This window comes from Mytilus galloprovincialis, chromosome 5 (genome assembly GCF_965363235.1).
Source record: "Mytilus galloprovincialis chromosome 5, xbMytGall1.hap1.1, whole genome shotgun sequence".
Taxonomy (NCBI): Eukaryota; Metazoa; Mollusca; class Bivalvia; order Mytilida; family Mytilidae; genus Mytilus; species Mytilus galloprovincialis.
Genome location: NC_134842.1, coordinates 81,978,450 through 82,002,151, shown reverse-complemented (window position 1 = coordinate 82,002,151; position 23,702 = coordinate 81,978,450). Strand labels below are relative to the sequence as shown.

At 31.7% G+C, this 23,702-nt stretch overlaps 2 protein-coding genes across 2 annotated transcripts; one reads left to right on the top strand and one right to left on the bottom strand.

Moving 5' to 3' along the window:
* Positions 1-2,516: 2,516 nt before the first annotated feature.
* Positions 2,517-3,364, bottom strand: LOC143074166 (uncharacterized). The gene is made up of 2 exons (XM_076249716.1): positions 3,350-3,364; positions 2,517-3,086 (listed from the first exon to the last, which is right to left on the bottom strand). Exons 1-2 carry the CDS (start codon positions 3,362-3,364, stop codon positions 2,517-2,519), a joined length of 585 nt encoding a protein of 194 aa, XP_076105831.1.
* An 11,514-nt stretch (positions 3,365-14,878) lies between these two features.
* On the top strand, positions 14,879-15,882 carry LOC143074165 (uncharacterized). Its single transcript, XM_076249715.1, has 2 exons — positions 14,879-14,971; positions 15,313-15,882. The coding sequence occupies exons 1-2, from the start codon at positions 14,879-14,881 to the stop codon at positions 15,880-15,882; spliced, it is 663 nt and encodes a 220-aa protein (XP_076105830.1).
* The last annotated feature ends 7,820 nt before the right edge of the window (positions 15,883-23,702 follow it).

The window sequence follows — 23,702 nt, the reverse complement described above, 5'->3', positions numbered from 1 at the left end:
ATCTGGCGGACAGTTGTCCCATTGACAAGCATACCACATCTTCATATTTTGAAATTGAGTGTTAAGTCAAACGATCATTAGGAACAAAAAACTGTATTACCACAAAACTGTAATTAAATTTTAGAAACTGATTTATTCTAGTCCGGCTTTATAAATATTTATGATTACACCAAATGATTTTTATTTACCTTATGATTTATGGAAACTATTTTTCAGGATGTCTTAAAGTGCTATGTATGTGAAAAGGATACATCTGGAGCTCATATGTGTAGTAAATGTGACAAACACATTCATGTTATATGTGGTACTACTGTGAGTGAAGAGGGATACGGTTCGAAGGTGGTATGTCCAAATTGTACAATTGATACCAACAGAGTTCGACATCGTTCTGGAGCCATGGACAATCAACTGAAGCATTATGATAGCCAGGAGCAAAAAGGAACTAGGGACGGCAGATGTTGTGCAAACAGTTGCCGTACCAATACCTTTGTTTGATAGAGGGAATGGTGACAGTAGAAATTTACTCGGCCGAGTCATTGAGGTAAGATATTTAATCAAAAGTTTGACTGCATCATTTAATATGTCATGTTTATTTAATACTAAACAGAAAGAACACCAATAAAATTAAAATATGTAAATCCAGGATCTGCACCTGATGAAAATCAGATGCGGATTAATTCCACAGTTGAAAATCACCATATGCAACACGAATTCATTTCGCAATTCACTGAAAAAAAATGCAAATACCTACTCTCAGAAATAATTCTTTATCGATATTTTAATGAAAATAATCAAACTGCCTGCATAAGAATTTTATCTGTTTATTTTTTCAGGTCAATGATAATGGAAATGCTGTTGTGGCTGCAAGATTTGGACAACTTCTAGGAACATTTGGAACAAATGAGATGGGAATATGTAAACAAAATTTAATTCTAGAAGAGGAAATTAATTGTGAAACAACTTTAAGTGTACGTGAGGCAGCAACCCATCAGTCAAGTATTTTTTAAATGTTCTTGTAAATCGAAATGTTTAAGTAACCGGTGCAAATGCAAGAAAAACGGGAGAAAGTGCAATAGTCGGTGCCACAGTTCGACAACTTGTAATAACAAATGATTTTAACACAAATTTGTATGAAGTTTTCATGTTTTATAAGTAGTATTTGATGATTTTTAATAGTAAAACATATTTCGAAGGATTTAAGACTAATGCCTAACATCATTTAGGCATTAGACTTAATGCCTAGGCGTTAGCTTATTGCCTAGGATTTAAGCTTAATGCCTAATTTCACTTATTGCCGCTAACAGATATATTTAACCCACTGGAAGACTTAAGGGTAATAGTATAGTTTCTATCCTTTAACATATGAAAGAGGTTTATACATCATCATAAATAATCACCTGATCATATTTCTTTATCTGTTATTAAATTGTTGTGTTTTTTTATATACCAATATGTAGATGTTTATAACATGAATAACACAGAAATAATAAAAAGTAAAATTTTATTACAAAAAGTAATAACAAATAAATGCAACATTAAAAACATACAAAGCTTCAAAATGAAAATAAATAAAATACAATATAGATTTATAATAAGATACTTTTTGACACTGTTATGACAGATAATAAACAATTTTATATAATGTTCTTAAAAATCACAATTGAACAATATTTTTATGATAAACAAAAACAACCCTGCTATAAATAAGGCCGTTAGTTTTCTCTTTTGAAATGTTTTACATTGTCATTTTGGAGCCTTTTATAGCTGACTATGTGGTATTGGCTTTGCTCATTGTTGAAGGCCGTACGGTGACCTATAGTTGTTAATTTCTGTGTTATTTTGGTCTCTTGTGGAGCGTTGTCCAATTGGCAATCATACCACATCTTCGTTTTTTATATTTGTTGAAAAAAGTTCGATTAGTTCACAGGAATTAATTATTTAACACGCTTGTATGATACAAATATTGTACATCCTTCTTAGCATTTGATACTTTCTTTAATCTTTTAAAACACAGAAAACATATATTATATGGGAAATTGGAAATTAGCATTTAGATTTCTATGTCCGTTTTGTCATATAGCTCTTTAACTGGTTCTTATGCATCCTTTAGTTTTGAATATTCGGCTTTGAGTGTAACTTATAAAAGGAATCTAGAAAAGTGCTTCAAACATAGGAAATTAATCAAGTATTGTTTTCATTAAATACATATAAAAAAATGTACAGATTTACACTTTCACACTCGCTTATATTTGAAACAAAAGATATCTACTTTAACACTAAAAGTAAAATTGTACCGGAAATAAATAACATACAAACATATATCTTTTTTAAACATGCAAACGTTAGGACTAGTTTACGTAAAGAAATGTTTTTTGGGGACAGAAATTTCACTAGTCTTATCGTTTATGTCAATATTTAACAAAACAATATCATAAATATAAAAACATATATGTCCATAGGACATTACAATATGTGTTCCAGTAACTCTGGAATGTAGGTGTTGTATATCATGAACCTTACATTCCTTCTGGTCCATCAGCTGGTGGTAGGGCAGGGGTTATTGGAACATCATTTTCAACTTCTCTTTGCTTTTCACATACATAGGCTATTGGGATATAGGTCTCTGAGACTTCATATTTATAAAGCCCATTGTCACAACCAGTTCTTCGTAATATCTTGATTTTCTGTTGAATTGGTGAACATTTCTGATCGCCAGAAGCATCTATACATTTAGTACATTTGGTAGCAGCTCTATAGAGTGTATGGGGATATGTTTCAGCAATGTATGGCGTTTGCTCTAAAAACCAAGGGCATGATGTACGTGCCATTAATGGGAGATTAAAACCTTCTAAAAATGTTGAAGGACAACCAATTTTAGTAAAGTCTTCCCTCATAGATACCAGTTTCTCAAAATCACTGACCATTGTATCTTGTTTCCAGCCGTCAGTGAAAAATAATGTCCTGTAATCTACTCCTCCGTTTATACTGTTGAATTTAGCCTGTACGTCTTTAGGGTCTGTACATGTTGGTGCACTATTGACGAACACGATACAATATGTAATGTATACTTTGGCAATTATAAGGATCTGAAAATGAAATGAAGAAAAAATTCAATTGAGTGTTCAAGTTTGTTAGATTTCGCAACAGTACTAACAATTGCAGATGCAATTCAAACATTCGTTCATTATTAAAACAAATGGTTTAAATAACTTCTTTTTTTATAGTTTTATAGATTGGTTTAGGAATTCTATCTATTGGTACTAGATGTGAATGAAAATAATCTATGGTCGTAATATATAGACAACATTTTTTAACTGAATAATCGAAACATTGAACTATTGTTGCTTACATTGATTAAATTCATCTTGTATATTTTCTGGAGAACTTCTTAATGATGCGTGTGTTCTTGTCTATAGTTGTTGCTGTTATGCATACAGTACTAGTGGTGAACAATATTTAAACCGTGCATTTCTCCGGATGCGTTCTATTTTTATAAATTGGGAATCATTTCATAACTGCATGGGTGTTGAAATAGCTCATACGACAGATTAACAAGCCTATGTCTTACAAATTGGGAACTTTATTTTAATATTGTATGCTAAGAAGAATACATAGATATCCCTTATCATTCTTCCACACATACATTTTCATTCCGGTAAAAAACTTGTCTCGAAACACTCTTAAGATTAAGTTGTTTTCTCCTTAATAGTTTAATTGTTTTCTCAAGTACGACACTTACTTCTTATTCTGCACTATGTACAATGTACGAGGCGTGTATCAAAGACCAATTGGATTGATTGATTCGTATTTGGTTTTTATTTTTTATAAATGAAATAACATGGACTTGATGTTATGGATATCATGGACATTACATTCTATTCGACCCATCAGCTGGTGGTCCGGCAAGGGTTATTTGTACATTATTTTCGATAGCTCTTGGCTTATAACATACAAAGGCTATCGAAATATATGTTTCTGATACATCATATTTGTAAAATCCATTGTCTGAACCAGCTCTCCTTAATATCTTGATTTTCTGTTGAATTGGGGGACTATTTCTGATCGCCAGAAAGTTATTTGTGAGAAATTGAAGAGACAATGTTTTTTCATAAACATTTTCAATGGAACACACCAAATTTTATACTCATCGATATCATTGTTTACTTTATCAAAATAATAATGGAATAGATCATTGTAACAAAATCGCTTCTTACGGGTTGAAGGTTTGAGCAGAGTAATTTTAGTCACTACATCTTATAAATAAGTGACTTGTTTTTGAAATTGCAATAGATTATCGGTGTATTCCAAAAATTTGTTTGAAGTGCTTGATTGCGGACAAAAAGATAATTAAAATGATTTTACACTCGTATTATATATTGTATTAATGATTTGGAAGTACGCATCCATTTGAGGAATATCAGAACATCTAATACATCGATTTTGCACATCTTACCAAATCAGCGACAATTTTGGTATTTCCGATTTTGTTACCCCAATTTTGTTTTTTGTCTACAGATTTACGAATTTTGAACAGCAGTATACTACTGTTGCCTTTATTAAATATTCATTCAATGTTCACTTGTTTATAACGATTAGTTATTGCTTTGCAAGTATGCATCTAGAACATATCTAAATAATTAACATATTCATATGTTATATTTTTTTGCGATCAAGTTGAATATCAAGTGGTTTTTATTGTGTTGTTTTCTTTTTGTTTTCCCTTGTATTTATATTTAACTTGATTTCTACCTTATTGGGATAACGTATTCGAGTATGTTATAGTGCGTTTTATAAATTAGTGGCCTCTTTGAATGATTTATTTCTATGTTTTCTTGAAATTTTAGTCAGTTTTTCTGTATGTCTATGATGAAGATTAACACTGTTTTGTCTCCTGAATCCGAATTATTGTCGCAATTATTAATTATTGTCTTCCGGGAAAGAGTAATCGTCCTTTGGTTTTCGTTACTTGCAAATGTAGACCATATTGTTGACAGTGTATTTTTATTCATTAACCTTTCATATCTCTTTCTTCTTGTGTTGTTCCTCAAATAGCTAGCAGAGGAGGGAGTAAAATAACACTGTAACAAAATTTGTGTTATGGATCTTAAGGGCCATTTTGAGATAGTCATTTTTTTAATGAACATTAAATATACGGAACAAAACAAAATAACTTGACATCTCGCCTACAAAGTATGGAAACGACTTAATCTTATAGTTATTTTAGATTACTTTTTGATAAATGCAATTTTTTCATTTTGAGTTGGAAACTTTCCTTTTGAATAATTTACTCCTTTTTTATTAATAATGTGTTGGTATCATTCCGCTGTGTGAATTTACAGAAAGATTTAGTTGTTCCTGAACTGAAGATTTTTAAAATGTCATCAGTGTTTTACCAGCCTATATTTACCTAAATGAACATATAGATAAAAGCAACAGTAGTATACCACTATTCAAAATTCACAAATCAATAGAGGAAAGACAAATACGGGTTACAAACTAAAGCTGAGAGAAACGTATCAAATATAAGAGACCTACGACGCAACAGAGACACAACACCTAAATGTAACACACACAGAAACGAACTATAATGTAACAATGGCCATTTTCCTGACTTGGTAAAAAATGGTGGGTTAAACCTGGTTTTGTGGCATGCCAAACCTCCCGCTTTAATGGCAGTGTGTATTATAACATTAAAATGACAACACTACAGGACAGTGTTACAATAAATAAACAGATTAATGGGAGAAAATATAGGACAGAGAAACAAACGAATAATATCCGTCAAAGGTAACAGGTTAAAACGTTTTGTAGCACAAAAATGTTTACCCCACTCCACCAGAAAAAAAACCCGACATTAATATATATAAATCCCTAAGAACTAAAAGGAACTTATTCCAAAAGAATTTAAGTATTTTCAACATTGGTGTACTAACTTTTGTTTTATTTAGTTGTTGGAAATTGATGAATTATAAATGAAATTATTAAGCACCTAATATCACCCTTAATTGTTGGTGGCGCTCGTGATGATCAGTCTTAGGTTTTTTATGTTATGTTTAGTGTTCTGTTATCACTTTTGGTATATTTTGCCTGTCTTTTAATACTCGTCAATTATCTAATAACTTTTGGTAGGCATATACTTTTTTCCAACAAAGTTTATCAAAGAGTATCAATATTTTTTCTTGTTATTATTATTAAATGCAAGTTATCGACAAAGATTAACAACACCATACAGCTTACACATTCATCAGGGTGTGTGATTATTAAAGTATTAAGATAAAAAGAAGATGTAGTATGATTGCCAATGAGAAAACATACAAAAGAAAACTCTTCACAAGAGACCAAATGATACAAAAATTTAACATCTCTAGATCCTTATGTCCTGCAACAATAAGCATGATTAGTTATAGCATATAATTAATAAATAAAGGCTACAGTAGTATACCGATGTTCAAACTCATAAATCCATGGACAAAAAACAAAATCGGGGTAACAAACTAAAACTGAGGAAAACGCATTAAATATAAGAGGAGAACAACGACACAACACTACAATGTAACACACACACAGAAACGGACCAAGCAACAGACAAAATCCCACGAGAATAACAAATATAACATCAAAACCAAATACATGAATTTGGGATAGACAAGTACCGTGACACGTCTTATCGCAATGTGAATTTACACGCAAAAATAAGAGAAAACAAACGACGCAACGTTAAAATGTAACACATACAGAAACGAACTATAATATAACAATGGCCATATTCCTGACTTGGTACAGGACATTTTTAAAGAAAAAAATGGCGGGTTGAACCTGGTTTTGTGGCATGCCAAACCTCCCCTTTTATAGCCATGTGAAATATAACATTAAGATGACAACTCAACACCACAGGACTACAATATAAAAAAATTGAAGAATACAATTGACAAAGAAACACACGAACAACAGCTTATAAATTAGTTCAACGACTTCAGTTTGTTTTTATTAAAACTTGGAAAATGGAAGTATTCGTTTCACTGTTTGTTAAATGATATTAGCCTGAATGTATTGGTTATTTTCCGGATGAACTGATATAATGGGATCAGTTGTATACATATCCATTTAATTGGATACACATGAGGTTTAAATGATTTCTTAACTTTGAATATAGCATAAGATATGGAAAGAGGAAGTGGTAGTTTATCCTCATATATATATCAAGTATACAGTATATTCGAGCTAGTAAATAAAGCTTATTTAAAAACTAAAATAATTTAAGTAGAACAATGATGAAACATATTTTCGTAAAGTAGCCAAATTAATGAAAAATACAGCTATTTACATGGTTTTATTATTTTTATTTGCATTTTCGTATTTGAAATCTATCCGGTTTGAAATATAAGGTTACCAGTTTAAAACTCTGACGTAGTAATTATTTTCGAGTTACACCCTTTTATGTAAAACTTATATGTCATAATTGCAAACCTGGGAATGGAAATGGGGAATGTGTCAAAGAGACAACAACCCCCGACCATAGAGCAGACAACAGCCGAAGGCCATCATTTGGTCTTCAATGCAGCGAGAAACTCCCGCATCCGTAGGTGTCCTTCAGCTGGCCCATAAACAAATATGTATACAATTTCAGTGATAATGGACGTCATACTAAACTCCGATTTATACACAAGAAACTAAAACTAAAAATGATGCAAGACTAACAAGGGCCAGAGGCTCCGGACTTAGGACAGGCGCAAAAACCCTCCCCCTGTACCTATAGCCATTGTAGAAAAAACAAACGCACAACAATACGCATAGTAAAACTCAGTTTAAGAGAAGTCCGAGTTAGATATAAAAAGAGGTATCATCAAACTTGCTATTTAGATTGGAAACCTGTAATAATGTATTTGTGTTATGCTTAAGCGTTTTGTATATAATTTTGTATTTCCTCGTAAGAAAATCATTAAAATAATCAATTGCTCTTCGATTGAAAATGCTCTAAAGTAAAAAGAGATACACCCTTCGAGTATGCATTAATCTATCAATGACTGTATATTGCAAAATGTGGTCATAAAAAGGTTGTAATCCCATAGATACGTGTATTTATCGGTAAGTCGTATATTTTCCCTTTGATTTTACTGCCTAATATTTTCGAGTATCAAGGTACTGGCTGTATCACTGAAAATATTAGGCAATACATTGTGTGACGTCATAATTACCGATAAACTGAATAAAACGTAGTTTCGTTTTTGATACTGACTATATCATGTGGAATATCTCAACTCGCCCTAGGTTCATTTGTCTAGCTGTAGAAGTAGAACATCACCAGTCTTGATGCATAACATATGTTGAATAATGTATCATTAAACTTTCTCTTCCAGTTTTATTTTTCAAAGAATAATAGTCCAAGATCAAAATCAGCGGAGATTTTCTTGGTTTATTACTTACTTACTTAATCCTCTCCGTGCGTACTTGCACATGAGGCCACTCTTGGTTTATGGATGGTAATTAAACATTTATAGTTGGCCAGTTGAGATAAGAGTCGCACTTTATAAACGTTGTCTAACAGTGATTTAATATCAGGTTTATGCTCTTTCATTTTTATCAACTGCAAAATAGAAGATATCTTCAGAGACCATGGATCTAAAAAATGTTGTCTTCCAGTAGCTTACTTGCAGCAAATCATATTGGCGGTCGTTGTTATATGCATAGTATCCGTGTAATCACAAGCAAACACGATGAATGGTCCTATATATTTTTGTAAACATCAAAAAGACATATCTGCCATTGGTGTTTGCCTCCAGTTCTTGCATTTTCTGCAGAAGTTTATCCAGCAGGTGCACACAATGAACATGTGCAGAAGTAAAACGTAGTAGTGTCAATCTTTCGGCGTATAGGTTTGCCGGATATGCTCATCAAAACACCACTGACTCTTCCGAATTTCTTTGAGCTTCACAGATGTGTTACCTGCTCAGCTAATGCAGGTTCTTTTAACCTATATTATTCCTGAGTGAAACTGCTTTCAACATATGTTTGTCTTTTCTATGATCTCTCTCTGTTGTATACAATGGCGAGACAAGAAGGATGATACTTAATGCATTGTGCTATGACATCACCATTACCTAATTTCCCAACAGCTGTTTATCTTGTAGTACTATTGAACAGCCCATTAATCGTTGTTTCATTTTCATTACCATTACCTCTCTTGAAACTGACAAAGGCGGTTCCATATCATAAATGAAACATTTAGTTGTTGGCCTTTCTAACGAGAAGTATATTTAAAACATTTAAAGGACTTACATCCAATCAAAATTCCTAAAAAAAGGCATCGGTGACATTTGACTTTTCTGTGCTCTCTCAAGGTTTGCATTTTAAAATGTATTCTGAAAAACATTATAGTAATGTTTTCTTTTTCATTGTGCATTTAATTCTAACTCCAGAGGTATATGGAGTATATTAACTTCATGAAAAAGAGGGATACCTTTATATCCCTAATCTGACGATTTCAGAAGGTTCGTGCTAAATTCCTGACACAAACAATTAATATTTTGTCCAATCAGTTTCCAAACTATCTGTTGAGGAAACTGATAAGTAATTTTTTTCGCCATTTCAAAAAAATCAACTTCAGCATTACATTTTGTAATTACTACGTTAATAAAATAAAGTAATCAACAATATAACGAAAAAATGATAACTCAAATATTGTTTGAGTTAAATATCTGAACACTTCTGATATTCAGACCGAGGGATTATCTTTTTACCAACTGTATAACACTTTGTTGTATGTGAAACAACTTAATTCGTTTTTTCCAATTAAAAGTTTGCCCTTATTTAACTCGATTGTTTATTCTGTATCATTCAATTTCCATGTGATCTGTACACCAAGCAGATGAATAAGTCCCTTCTCCTAGGCTCTGTTCACCTGCGTGAGCACATTCTGTCGATTCAAGGCCGACTCGATGACTTGAACTTATTACTATCAAAGAACTATGATTTCAACAATGGCGTGTGATAGTATCGGTCATATGTTCAATAAAATTTAAACCGGAAGTAAGTTATCGATCTATATTTGACAGGAAGTGATGTTCTACTACTACAGCTAGACAAATGAACCTTCATTCCCTTCACCTTTTTTATAAATTACAAGCATTATGTATGCAAAATTGACCAAACCTTTGATGTGTTTTAACTGGACAAACGCCATTTTGAAAATTAAAGATGGTCGCCATGATCGGATAGATTTTTTTCGTGGCTACTTAATATGATTTAATACACCTAAAGGTATGTTCTTACAAAGTTTCATGCTTGTATCACCATTTGCATGATTTGTGTGGTAATCTGCTCAACTATTAGTAAAAGGTATACAAAACATACACGAGTTATTAGAATCTTCCCCATTATTTGGTCAGGGTCGAGTATTTTAATCTTTTGTGTTTTACATTTTTTGACTAACCGTGGTTTGACCATTCGTTTTATTTTCTTAAGGTCAGATATTTTGTATTGTTCTACGACGTACAATGCATACTACAATGTGTGTTTCAAATGGTGACAGTAACATATGTGTAGTAAATGACTTCAATCGGTCTTAATAGTACATTTTATACTATATCATGTGGAATATCTAAACTACCTATTATTCTGTTTATCAGTGATTATGACGTCACACAATGTATTGCCTAATATTTTCAGTCATACAGCCAGTACAATGATACTCGAAAATATTAGGCAGTAAATCAAAGGGAAAATATACGAATTACCGATAAATACACGTATCAATTGGATTATAACCTTTTTATGACCACATTTTGCATTATACAGTCATTGATAGATTAATGCATACTCGAAGGGTGTATCTCATTTTACTTTAGAGCATTTTCAATCGAAAAGCAATTGATTATTTTAATGATTTTCTTACGAGGAAATACAAAATTATATACAAAACGCTTTAGCATAAAACAAATACATTATTACAGGTTTCCAATCTAAATAGCAAGTTTGATGATACCACTTTTTGTATCTAACTCGGGCTTCTCTTAAACTGAGTTTTACTATGCGTATTGTTGTGCGTTTGTTTTTTCTACAATGGCTAGAAGTATAGGGGGAGGGTTAAGATCTCAAAAACATGTTTAACCCCGCCGCATTTCTGCGCCTGTCCTAAGTCCGGAGCCTCTGGCCCTTGTTAGTCTTGCACCATTTTTAGTTTTAGTTTTTTGTGTAGAAATCGGAGTTTAGTATGACGTCCATTATCACTGAAATTGTATACATATTTGTTTAGGGGCCAGCTGAAGGACACTTACGGGTGCGGGAGTTTCTCGCTGCAATGAAGACCAAATGATGGACTTCGGCTGTTGTCTGCTCTATGGTCGGGTTGTTGTCTCTTTGACACATTCCCCATTTCCATTCCCAATTTTGCAATTATGACATATATGTATTATATAAAAGGGTGTAACTTGAAAATAATTAGTACGTCAGAGTTTTAAACTGGTAACCTTATATGTCAAGCCACATAGATGTCAAATACGAAATAGCAAATAAAAATAATAAAACCATGTAAATAGCTGTACTTTTTGGCTACTTTTACGAAAATATGTTTCATCATTGTTGTACTCAAATTATTTCAGTTTTTGAGGTGGTACCCAACACTTTAACTAAAATTAATTTGGCTCGTTTACTTTTCTTAAAATTTTGACAAAGTATTTACTTTGACCCATTAAAAAAATATAAAAAATTTAAAATTTTGGAACCAACCGTTTTATCAGAAAAATTACAGTGGTTATACAGCAGTTTGACAAACACTCATTTTGATCATTGAGAAGCTTAATATCCCTTTAACAACACAACGTTATTAATGTTTAGCTGATTTTACAGAGTTATCTCCCTGTAGTGTTAGGTACCACCTTAAATAAGCTTTATTTACTAGCTCGAATATACTGTATACTTGATATATATATATGAGGATAAACTACCACTTCCTCTTTCCATATCTTATGCTATATTCAAAGTTAAGAAATCATTTATGCCTCATGTGTATCCAATTAAATGGATAAGTGTACAACTAATCCCATTATAACAGCTCACCCGGAAAATAAACAATTCATGTAGGCTAATATGATTTAACAAACAGTGAAACAAATACTTCCGTTTTCCAAGTTTTAATAAAAACAAATTGAAGTCGTTGAAATGTATATTAATTATATACTATACCTAATCTTGCTTATTGTTGCAGGACATAAGGTGATCTAGAGATGTTAATTTTTTTATAATTTGGTCTCTTGTGAAGAGTTTTCTTTTGTATGTTTTCTCATTGGCCATCATACTACATCTTCTTTTTATTAATACTTTAATAATCACACACCCTGATGAATGTGTAAGCTGTATGGTGTTGTTAATCTTTGTCGATAACTTGCATTTAATAATAATAACAAGAAAAAATATTAATACTCTTTGATAATTTTTGTTGGAAACAAGTATATGCCTACCAAAAGTTATTAGATTATCGAAGAGTATTAAAAGTCAGGCTAAATATACCAAAAGTGATAACAGAACACTAAACAGAACATTAAAAAACCTAAGACTGATTATCACGAGCGCCACCACCAATTAAGGTCGGTCTTAGGTGCACAAGAAAAAAATCTTTTATAATTCATTAATTACCTCAAATTAAAAAAGACACAAAGTTAGTAAACCAATGTTGAAAATACTTAAATTCTTTTGGAATAAGTTCCTTTGAGTTGTCAGGGAATTATATAGATTAATATCGGGTTTTTTTTCTGGAGGAGTGGAGTAAACGTTTTTTTGACACAAAACGTGTTAACCTGTTACCTTTTGAAGGCGATTATTCACTTGTTTCTCCGTCCTATATTTTCTCCCATTAATGTGTTTATTTATTGTGACCCTGTCGTGTAGTGTTGTCATTTTAATGTTATACTAAACACTGCCATTAAAGCGGGAGGCTTTGCAGGTTCAACCCACCATTTTTTCATAAATACCAAGTCAGGAAAATGGCCATTGTTACATTATAGTTCGTTTCTGTGTGTGTTACATATATATGTTGTGTCTCTGTTGCGTCGTAGTTCTGTCAGTTTTAGTTTGTAACCTGGATTTGTTTTTTTTTCTATCGATTTATGAATTTTGAACAGCGGTATACTACTGTTGTGTTTATTAACATGTGCATTTAGGTAAATATAGGCTGGTAAAACACTGATGATAGCTAAAAAAACACATTATTAATAAAAAAAGTAATAAATTAATCAAAAGGAAAGTTTCCAACTCAAAATGAAAAAAATGCATTTATCAAAAGGTAACCTATATTAACTATAAGATTAAGTCGTTTTCAAACTTTGTAGGCGATATGTCAAGTTATTTTGTTTTGTTCCGTATATTTAATGTTCATTAAAAAAGACTATCTCAAAATGGCCCTTAAGATCCATAACACAAATTTTGTTACAGTGTTATTTTACTCCCTCCTCTGCTAGCTATTTGAGGAACAACACAAGAAGAAAGAGATATGGAAGGTAAATGAAAAAAATACACTGTCAACAATATGGTCTATATTTGTAAGTAACGAAAACCAAAGAAGGATTACTCTTTCCCGAAAGACAATTATATAAAATTGCGACAATAATTCGGACCCAGAAGACAAAACAGTGTTAATCTTTATCATAGACATACAGAAAAACTGACTAAAAATTCAAGAAAACATAGAAATAAATCATTCAAAGAGGCCATTAAAACACACTATGACGTACTCGAATACGTTATCCGGATAAGGTAGAAATCAAGTTAAATATAAATACAAGGGAAAACAAAAAGAAAACAACATAATAAAAACCTCTTCGATATTCAACTTGATTGCAAAAAAATATAACATATGAATCTGTTAATTATTTAGATATGTTCTAGATGCATACTTGCAAAGCTAATCGTTATAAACAAGTGAACATTGAATAAATAGCGTATAAGAAATACCAAAAAAAGTCGCTGATTTAGTATGATGTGCAAAATCGATGTATTAGATATGTTCTGATATTCCTCAAATGGATGCGTACTTCCAAATCATTAATACAATATATATTACGAGTGTAAAATGTTTTTAATTATCTTTTTGTCCGCAATCAAGCACTTCCAACACATTTTTGGAATACACAGATAATCTATTGCCATTACAAAAAAACAAATCACTTATTTGATAAGATTTAGTGACTGAAATTTCTCTTCACAAACCTTCAACACGTAAGTAGCGATTTTGTTACTATGATTTATTCCATTATTACTTTGATCAAGTAAACAATGATATCGATGAGTATAAAAATGTGGTGTGTTCCATTGAAAATGTTTATGAAAAAACTTTGTCTCGTCGATTTTTCATTATTAACTTTCTGGCGATCAGAAATAGTCTCCAATTCAACAGAAGATCAAGATATTCAGACGAGCTGGTTGTGACGATGAATTTTACAAATATAATGTATCAGAGACCTATATTTTTATAACCTTTGTATGTGAAAAGCCAAGAGTGGTAGAAAATGATGTACAAATAACCCTTGCCGGACCACCAGCTGATAGACCGAATAGAATGTAAAGTCCATGATATCAACAACATCAATTCCATGTAATTTCATTTATAAAAAAAAAAAAAAAAAACAAATACGAATCAATAAATCAAATTAGCCTTTAATACACGCCTCTCGGTTTAAGAAGTAAGTGTCGTACTTGAGAAAACAATTCAACTATTAAGGAGAAAATTACTTAATCCTAAGATTTTTTGAAGTCAAGTTTTTACCGGAATGAAACTGTATGTGTGGGAGGAATGATAAGGGATATCTCTGTATGATTCTAACCATACACTATTAAAAGAAAGTTCCCAATTTGTAAGACAAAGGTTAGTTAATCTGCAGTAGGAACTATGTCAACACCCATGCAGTTATTAAATGATTCCCAATTTATAAAAATAGAAGGCATCCGGAGAAATGCATGGTTTAAATATTGTTCACCACCAGTACTGTATGCATAACAGCAACAACTATAGACAAGAACACACGCAGCATAAAGTTCTCCAGAAAATATACAAGATGAATTTAATCAATGTAAGCAAAAATAGTTCAATGTTTCGATTATTCAGTTAAAAAATGATGTCTATATATTACGACCATAGATTATTTTCATTCAGATCTAGTACCAATAGATAGAATTCCTAAATCAATCTATAAAACTATAAAAATAAAACCATTTGTTTTAATAATAAACGAATTTTTGAATTGCATCTGCAATTGTTAATACTGTTGCGAAATCTAACAAGCTTGAACACTCAATTGAGTTTTTTCTTCATTTCATTTTCAGATCCTTAAAATTGCCAAAGTATACATTACATATTGTATCGTGTTCGTCAATAGTGCACCAACATGTACAGACCCTATAGACGTACAGGCTAAATTAAACAGTATAAACGGAGGAGTAGATTACAGGACATTATTTTTCACTGACGGCTGGAAACAAGACACAATGGTCAGTGATTTTGAAAAACTGGTATCTATAAGGGAAGATCTTACTAAAATTGGTTGTCCTTCAACATTTTTAGAAGGTTTTAATCTCCCATTAATGGCACGTACATCATGCCCTTGGTTTTTAGAGCAAACGCCATACATTGCTGAAACATATCCCCATACACTCTATAGAGCTGCTACCAAATGTACTAAATGTATAGATGCTTCTGGCGATCAGAAATGTTCACCCATTCAACAGAAAATCAAGATATTACGAAGAACTGGTTGTGACAATGGGCTTTATAAATATGAAGTCTCAGAGACCTATATCCCAATAGCCTATGTATGTGAAAAGCAAAGAGAGGTCGAAAATGATGTTCCATTAACCCCTGCCTTACCACCAGCTGATGGACCAGAAGGAATGTAAGGTTTATGATATACAACACATACATTCCAGAGTTACTGGAACGAATATTGTAATGTCCAATGGACATATATGTTTTTATATTTATGATATTGATTTGTTAAATATTGACATAAACGATAAGACTAGTGAAATTTCCGTCCCTAAAAAAACATTTCTTTCCGTAAACTAGTCCTTACGTTTGCATGTTTGAAAAAACAGATATGTTAGTATATGTTTTGTTATTTCCGGTACAATTTTTCTTTTCGTGTTAAAGTAGGTATCGTTTGTTTCAAATATAAGCGAGTGCGAGAGTGTAAATTTGTATTTTTTTTGGATATGTATTTAATGAAACAATACTTGATTAATTTCTTATGGAGGAAGCACTCTTCTAGATTCTTTTCATAATTTACACTCAAAGCCGAATATTCAAAATTGAAAGATGCATTCAGCTTCGTACTTTATTTGGCCCTTTTTAAATTTTTTGGATTCGAGTGTCACTGATGAGTCTTTTGTAGACGACACGCGCATCTGGCATATATACAAAATTTAGTCCTGGTATCTATGATGAGTTTATGTATAAGAACCAGTTAAAGAGCTATATGACAAAATGGACATAGAAATCAAAATGCTAAGATCCAATTTGCCATATAATATATGTTTTCTGAGTTTAAAAAGATTAAAGAAAGTATCAAAGGCTAATAAGGATGTAAAATATTTGTATCATACAAGTGTATTAAATAATTAATTCTTGTGAACTAATCGAATTTTATTCAACAAATATAAAACAAAAGAAGATGTGGTATGATTGCCAATGAGGCAACGCTCCACAAGAGACCAAAATAACATAGAAATTAACAACTATAGGTCATTGTACGTCCTTCAACAATGAGCAAATCCAATACCACATAATCAGCTATAAAAGGCTCCAAAAAGACAATGTAAAACAATTCAAAATAGAAAAAATTAACGACCTTATTTATAGCAGGGTTGTTTTTGTTTATTATAAAAATATTGTTCAAATGTGATTTTTAAGAACATTATATAAAGTTGTTTATTATCTGTAAAAACAGTGTCAAAAAGTATCTTATTATAAATCGATATTGTTTTTGATTTATTTTTATTTTGAAGCTTTGTATGTTTTAATGTTGTATTTATTTGTTATTACTTTTTGTAATAAAATTTTACTTTTTATAATTTCTGTCTTATTCATGTTATAAACGTCTACAGTTTGGTATTTAAAAACACAACAATTTAATAACAGATAAAGAAATATGATCAGGTGATTATTTATGATGTATAAACCTCTTTCATAGATGTATGTTTAAGGGAGAAAATATATAAATGGCGATCTGACAAAGAACTTATAATCGAACCCTGAACCGGTGTAACAAATTGTGAAAAGCTGCAAAATGCAGTTGATATTGCAGTTTTACATTGTGTTATATAAAATGTTATTTGAATCCTCAATGCTCTTCAACTTTGTACTTGCTTGGCTTTATAAATAGTTTGGTATGAGCGTCACTGATGAGTCTTTTGTAGACGAAACGCGCGTCTGGCGTACTAAATTATAATCCTGGTACCTTTGATAACTATTTACACCACTAGGTCGATGCCACTGCTGGTGGACGTTTCGTCCCCGAGGGTATCACCAGCCCAGTAGTCAACACTTCAGTGTTGACATGAATATCAATAATGTGGTCATTTTTATAAATTTCCTGTTTAGGGGTCATCCATAATTGTCAACCATTTTCCATAGTGTACAAAACATACACTTTTTCAGACCCCCCATCCTCCCTCAAAAAGTGTACATCAACCATTTTCAGATTTCAAGAGAGGAATCAATCATTCTTCATAAAAAAGAAAGATCCTGTTTATTATATCTTAGTTTAATATAGAAATTTGCATTGAAAATAGACTAAAACATATCTGACTGTTTTATTTGATGACATCTATCTGTGATGCTTGTGTTTTGTCAGAATAAAAAGTACAAAGATTAGTGTTTCCCCTATCACACAGTGGGACTGTAAAAGGGCACCTAGAGCATGCAAAAGATTCACAAAAGGACACATAAATTATGCTAAGAATCAAAGAAAGGGAAATGTATGGTTATATTGCATTGGTAAATTATGGACTGACAGTTGTTTATGGAACTAGAGTTCAAGACAGCAATCAATAAAAGTGTTATGTTTTAAAACATTTTAAGTTTTTAAATTTCCCGCCTGCATTTCTTTTTAAAAGGTCCCTGTAAATTTGCCATTCATGTCACTATTATCGTTTATGTATATATACTGTAACGTGTATATATATTGGATATTTTTTAAGTTAAGGTTACACTGCATATGGAAGTGCTACTAATTAAAGGAGGCTTATACTAAGAAAAATTAGTTTACTTCCGGTTTACTGGTTTACTATTTTGGAATGCATTACAAGGAAATTAATCAAAGGACCAGTTTAAAATCTTTTCACAAAATGTCGTTTTGTCAAAATAAAAACATTCAATGAATTTAGTGTTTCCATAGATTTTGTTTATTAAACAGATTGAAACGATAACGATCTATAATAAAGCAGGTGAAATTGACAATCGGGGGTACTGAGAAATGCTTGCAAACTTTTTGTTTAAGTAATTTTACTAGTTCATATTTTTGAAAGATTTAGTTTTCATATGATTTCATCTTTTCATCGTTCAATCCTGATTGAGGAGAATTATGATATCGAAATAATTATCATCAAGTGAAAATAATAAAGACGAAATAAGAAGAAGAACACACCCAAGCCAATTCTCTTTTTTATACATCGACCTTCCCTACGGAAACGAAATAAATTTCGGAAATAAAAAAAAAGCGTACGGTAAAAATGTTGATTTTTTAACCCCCTCCTCCAAGTGTACGTTTTGTACACTTTGGAAAATGGTTGACAATTATGAATGACCCCTCAACAAAAGGGTACATACATTATGCTAAGAATCAAAGAAAGGGAAATGCATGATTATATTGCATTGGTAAATTATAGACTGACAGTTGTTGATGGAACCAGAGTTCAAGACAGCAATCAATAAAAGTGTTATGTTAAACATTTAAAATTTTTAAATTTCCCGCCTGTATTTCTATTTAAAAGGTTCCTGTAAATTTGCCATTCGTGTCATTATTATCGTTTATGTATATATACTGTAACGTGTACAGATATTGAATATTTTATAAGTTAAGGTTACACTTTATATGGAGGTGCTCCTAATTAAAGAAGGCTTATACTAAGAAAAATTAGTTTACTTCCGGTTTACTGGTTTACTATTTTGTAATGCATTACAAGGAAATTAATCGAAGGACCAGTTTAAAATCTTTTCACAAAATGTCGTTTTGTCAAAATCAAAACGTTCAAAGAATTTAGTGTTTCCATCGATTTTTGAGTGAAACGATAACGATCTATAATAAAGCAGGTGAAATTGACAATCGGGGGTACTGAGAAATGCTTGCAAACTTTTTGTTTAAGTTATTTTACTAGTTCACATTTTTGAAAGATTTAGTTTTCATATGATTTGATCTTTTAATCGTTCAATCCTGATTGAGGAGAATTATGATATCGAAATAAATATCATCAAGTGAAAATAATAAAGAAGAAATACAAAGAAGAACACACCCAAGCCAATTTTCGATTTTATACATCGACCTTCCCTACGAAAACAAAATAAATTTCGGAAATAAAAAAAGCGTACTAAATTTTGATTTTTTAACCCCCTCCCCTCCCCCCCCTAAGTGAACGTTTTGTACACTTTGGAAAATGGTTAATTATGGATGACCCCTTACCAAACTTTGAATTTTTTGGAAAAACTAATGATTTTTTATCCCAGGAATAGATTACCTTAGTCGTATTTGGCACAAATTTTTGGAATTTTGGATCCTCAATGCTCTTCAACTTTGTACTTGTTTGGCTTTATAAATAGTTTAATATGAGCGTCACTGATGAGTCTTTTGTAGACGAAACGCGCGTCTGGTGTACTAAATTATTACCCTCGTACCTTTGATTAAATTGAGAATGGAAATGGAGAATGTGCCAAAGAGACAACAACCCGCCCATTGAAAAAAAACAACAGCAGAAGGTCACCAACAGGTCTTCAATGTAGCGAGAAATCCCACACCCGGAGGCGTCCTTCAGCTGGCCCCTAAACAAATATATACTAGTTCAGTGATAATGAACGCCATACTAATTTCCAAATAACTATATTTTACGATATGACACATATGATTTATGACATTGTATGTTGATTCCGATATAAATTGTCCTTTATAGAAAGGTTACATTTCCAGCATATCATTGATTAACATTGTTTTCGAGCATTTTAGTCAGTCTGATCATTCAATCATGAGAGTTCGTATCATCAGAAAAGTATTTCCCAGATTCCTCATCTGGTGACTACCCTTTGTAGACTACTGGATGCAAAAATTATGAACTGCAACATCATATGTTTGCAATTACACAATTGAGGGTATAGGTAATCCAACTAGACCATCTAGTAGCTCGGGGAATATGACGAACGTTTTTACGACTTTGTTATGTAGATAAAGTCATGTCTATTATCTATGATGTTCATATAAATGAACTGCTGTCCCTGAAACAAAAGCCGTTGGGTATCTATCATATTTGTACAAATCTTTATACCTTACCAATTTAAAAACTTCATTCTATGTACAACATATGTTTGGAAGATGTGTGCAAATGAGTTTAAATTTGTTCATATGTATACACCTGGTTCAATACCATGTACATGAGATTTGTTCACACTATAAATTATGTTATTACATAGAATTCTATTTAAATTTCTTGGTCAAATTTTCTAGCAGTTATGAAGACCATTTTGACGATTTGTTGTTTTATAAGGTGATAAAGATGTCTCAATTATGCAATAAAAAAAAACCGAAGGCGGCAGCATCGTGCTTAACAATGCTTAAGGAACAACAATGCAACTTAAGAAGAGGGGAGGGGATTTTTAGTTTTTTGGCCGAATCAGAATGTCATTCTAAAGGCTATATTGAAATTTTCTTTTTTTTTAATATTTCACACTATGTAGAAGTTCTAGACTCTGATTTTTTTTGTCATCTGCTTGACAAGAATATTTTTTTCCATTAATTTTGGTATCAGCACTTTTTTTAACTTAAGAAAGAAAAAAACCGCCGACCTCCGGAAAGACATTTTGAAATGAATTATGTGTTAGGCAATGATGATGCTTTGAGACTTGATTAGGGAGTTGATAAACCTTCCCAAAGTTTGTTTTATAACAAAGCAATATATCGAGTTTAGACAAAAAATTTGGCAAAGAATTTTATTAACAGTTCATGTAGTTGTTATAAAAAAAATTTTTTATTGAAAACTTTTCTTCTTCAAATTTACATGGTAAAATTCATGTTTTAAATATCTTTTTTTGTGTACACTGAACCCATGCAAGGCCTACATTGACTACCGACTGCATGTAGACAAAAAATGATTAAAACGAAATGTAAACATTGAGTTTTATCAATGGGAAAGTGACTGTGTAACAGTTTACGTGTGAATATAACTAACACAACACCGAGTTTAGGTCAATGTGAACACTGCCTTAAACGCTTTCATCTTACACTAGTACATAAGGGGGTAGCTGAAGGACGCCTTTGGGTACGGAAGTTTCTCGCTGCATTGAAGACCCATTGGTGGCCTTCGGCTGTTGTCTCATCTATGGTCGGGTGGTTGTCTTTTTGACACATTCCCCATTTCCATTCTAAATTGAATGTACTCACATTTGACCTGTTTACACATTACACAAGTATTCCTTATTCCGAATTATAAACAAAGCAAATCGGACGAGTTGTTCCGTTGTAATAGGTCAAAGTAGCTGCACATATCATATCATAGGGAGAGATACATACTAGTCAACGAAATAAACGATACACGACTTTTTTTCAAATTAAAGATGAAATTTTCCATTTGTAGTACCAATATTGAAGGTAGTAATATTTACTGACCACGGAAATATAAATCCGTTTAAAAATATTCTTTTTTTTGCTTTCATGACGTCATTTGGCGAAATTGAACTTTTTTGACAAAATTTACATAAAACGACACAGAACAGAACAGAAGTTCCAACTAATGATGCCAACCTGTCATTTAAAGGCAAAGACAATGTTTGCCATCAATTCGTTTTTAAAAATCATACAGTTTCTTCCTTTATTTGTAAACCAAAGTTCGCCCCTACAAAAAATCGTTAAAATGTATACATTATCAATTGATTTACCATAGACAGTACGTGTAAAGTGAATCAAAACTTTTCCTAAAGGTTCCAAATTTACAGTGTGTTGTTTCCATATCTCAAGCATTGATTTGAAACGAAGAAAACAAATATTGTTTTGCATTTTTTGATATTTCAAAAAACACTTTTTTTAACCCAAAATTAAAAAAACAAAACAATATTTCAATCCATTAGTTACAACATGAACTTAACTTGATTAGCAAATTGGATAGTTTTAAACAAATTTGAAAATGCATTTAGTACTTAGAAAATTGTGTGTCGATTTTTTATCCAACTTTCCGCAAAAATAATTTGCACCTTATGATCGTTTACACAGAATTAAGTTACTTTTTGACAGATTTTGCTTTTCATTATCATATGTGCATCCATTGCAAAGGAAAGCTTTTTAAAATAGTGTATCTCATTTTGTTTTATGTTTAATACTTTTTGATCAATTTCATTTCAAAGTCGTGTATCGTCGTTTCTGTTGACTAGTATATAAACCCTACTTTGTAAAATATGACTCTGTTTCAAACAAAATGTTCGCAGACACTTACATTGTCAAAACGGAGGATTTCTTTATTGACAACATATATGTGTTACGTTTTAGTGGTGGGGTTTTATGTTTTTATACACAACCGTCGTCCCCTAAGGAAACAACTATCCCGCTTTTTGAATGATGTCCTTTCATTTATTAATTTGATTTTTTAGTATAATAAACGCATCTATACCATCGACCATGAGTCTGCCTTAAATCACGACCTAATTCTAAAAATTGAAAACAAGGGTCGTTTGAAATTAAACTTTAACGAGAAAGGAGATAGTTTTAGGAACTGTCCATTGCTATAAAGCTACATTATCATTTTAAATGATCTGCACCAAAGGGTGACCTCCCAAACATTGTAACTCGCTTAGCCATATAGAGTAAGATATCAACGGCGTATGTTTAATCAAAATCTTGCCTTTTGAAGTATAAGAATATGTGAGAAAACTTCAAAGGAAGGCTTCAAACTCATAAGTTTAAAATAAACTGACAACCCAATGCCTAGACAAAAAGACAATCAGACAAAAAACAATACACAAAATACAACAAAGATAAATTAAAGACTAGACTGAGCAATATGCACGCCAACAATCAAATAAGTTGATCTCATGTACTCACGAAGGGTAAACAATGACTGCTCAACACTTGAACCAGATTAGTACGAACCCGGATATAAGTCTAAATCTCTAGGTCGCATTTGGAAATAAAACGAGACTGGATTACAATTTCGACAATTGAAATATTGTTGTTGTCATCTGTGTAACGGATATTTCATAATGCCAACAAACCTACGGAATATCATCATTATTATACGACAATATCGGCTTGTTTAGGGTCAATAAATTGATTTATATTGATTTTCAAATATATAAAACAAAATGTTTCAAGTTGTCAAGTTTTGCATTAAACCTTTATAAATGTATGCTGAAAAATAGAGATCTCCTATTACAACTACTTTGTTCATTAACACCATAAAGAGTAGATGTGTGGGCTCGTCATGTTAGCCTATGAATAGTGCTGATTTTTTTAATGGGTTTTGTTTAC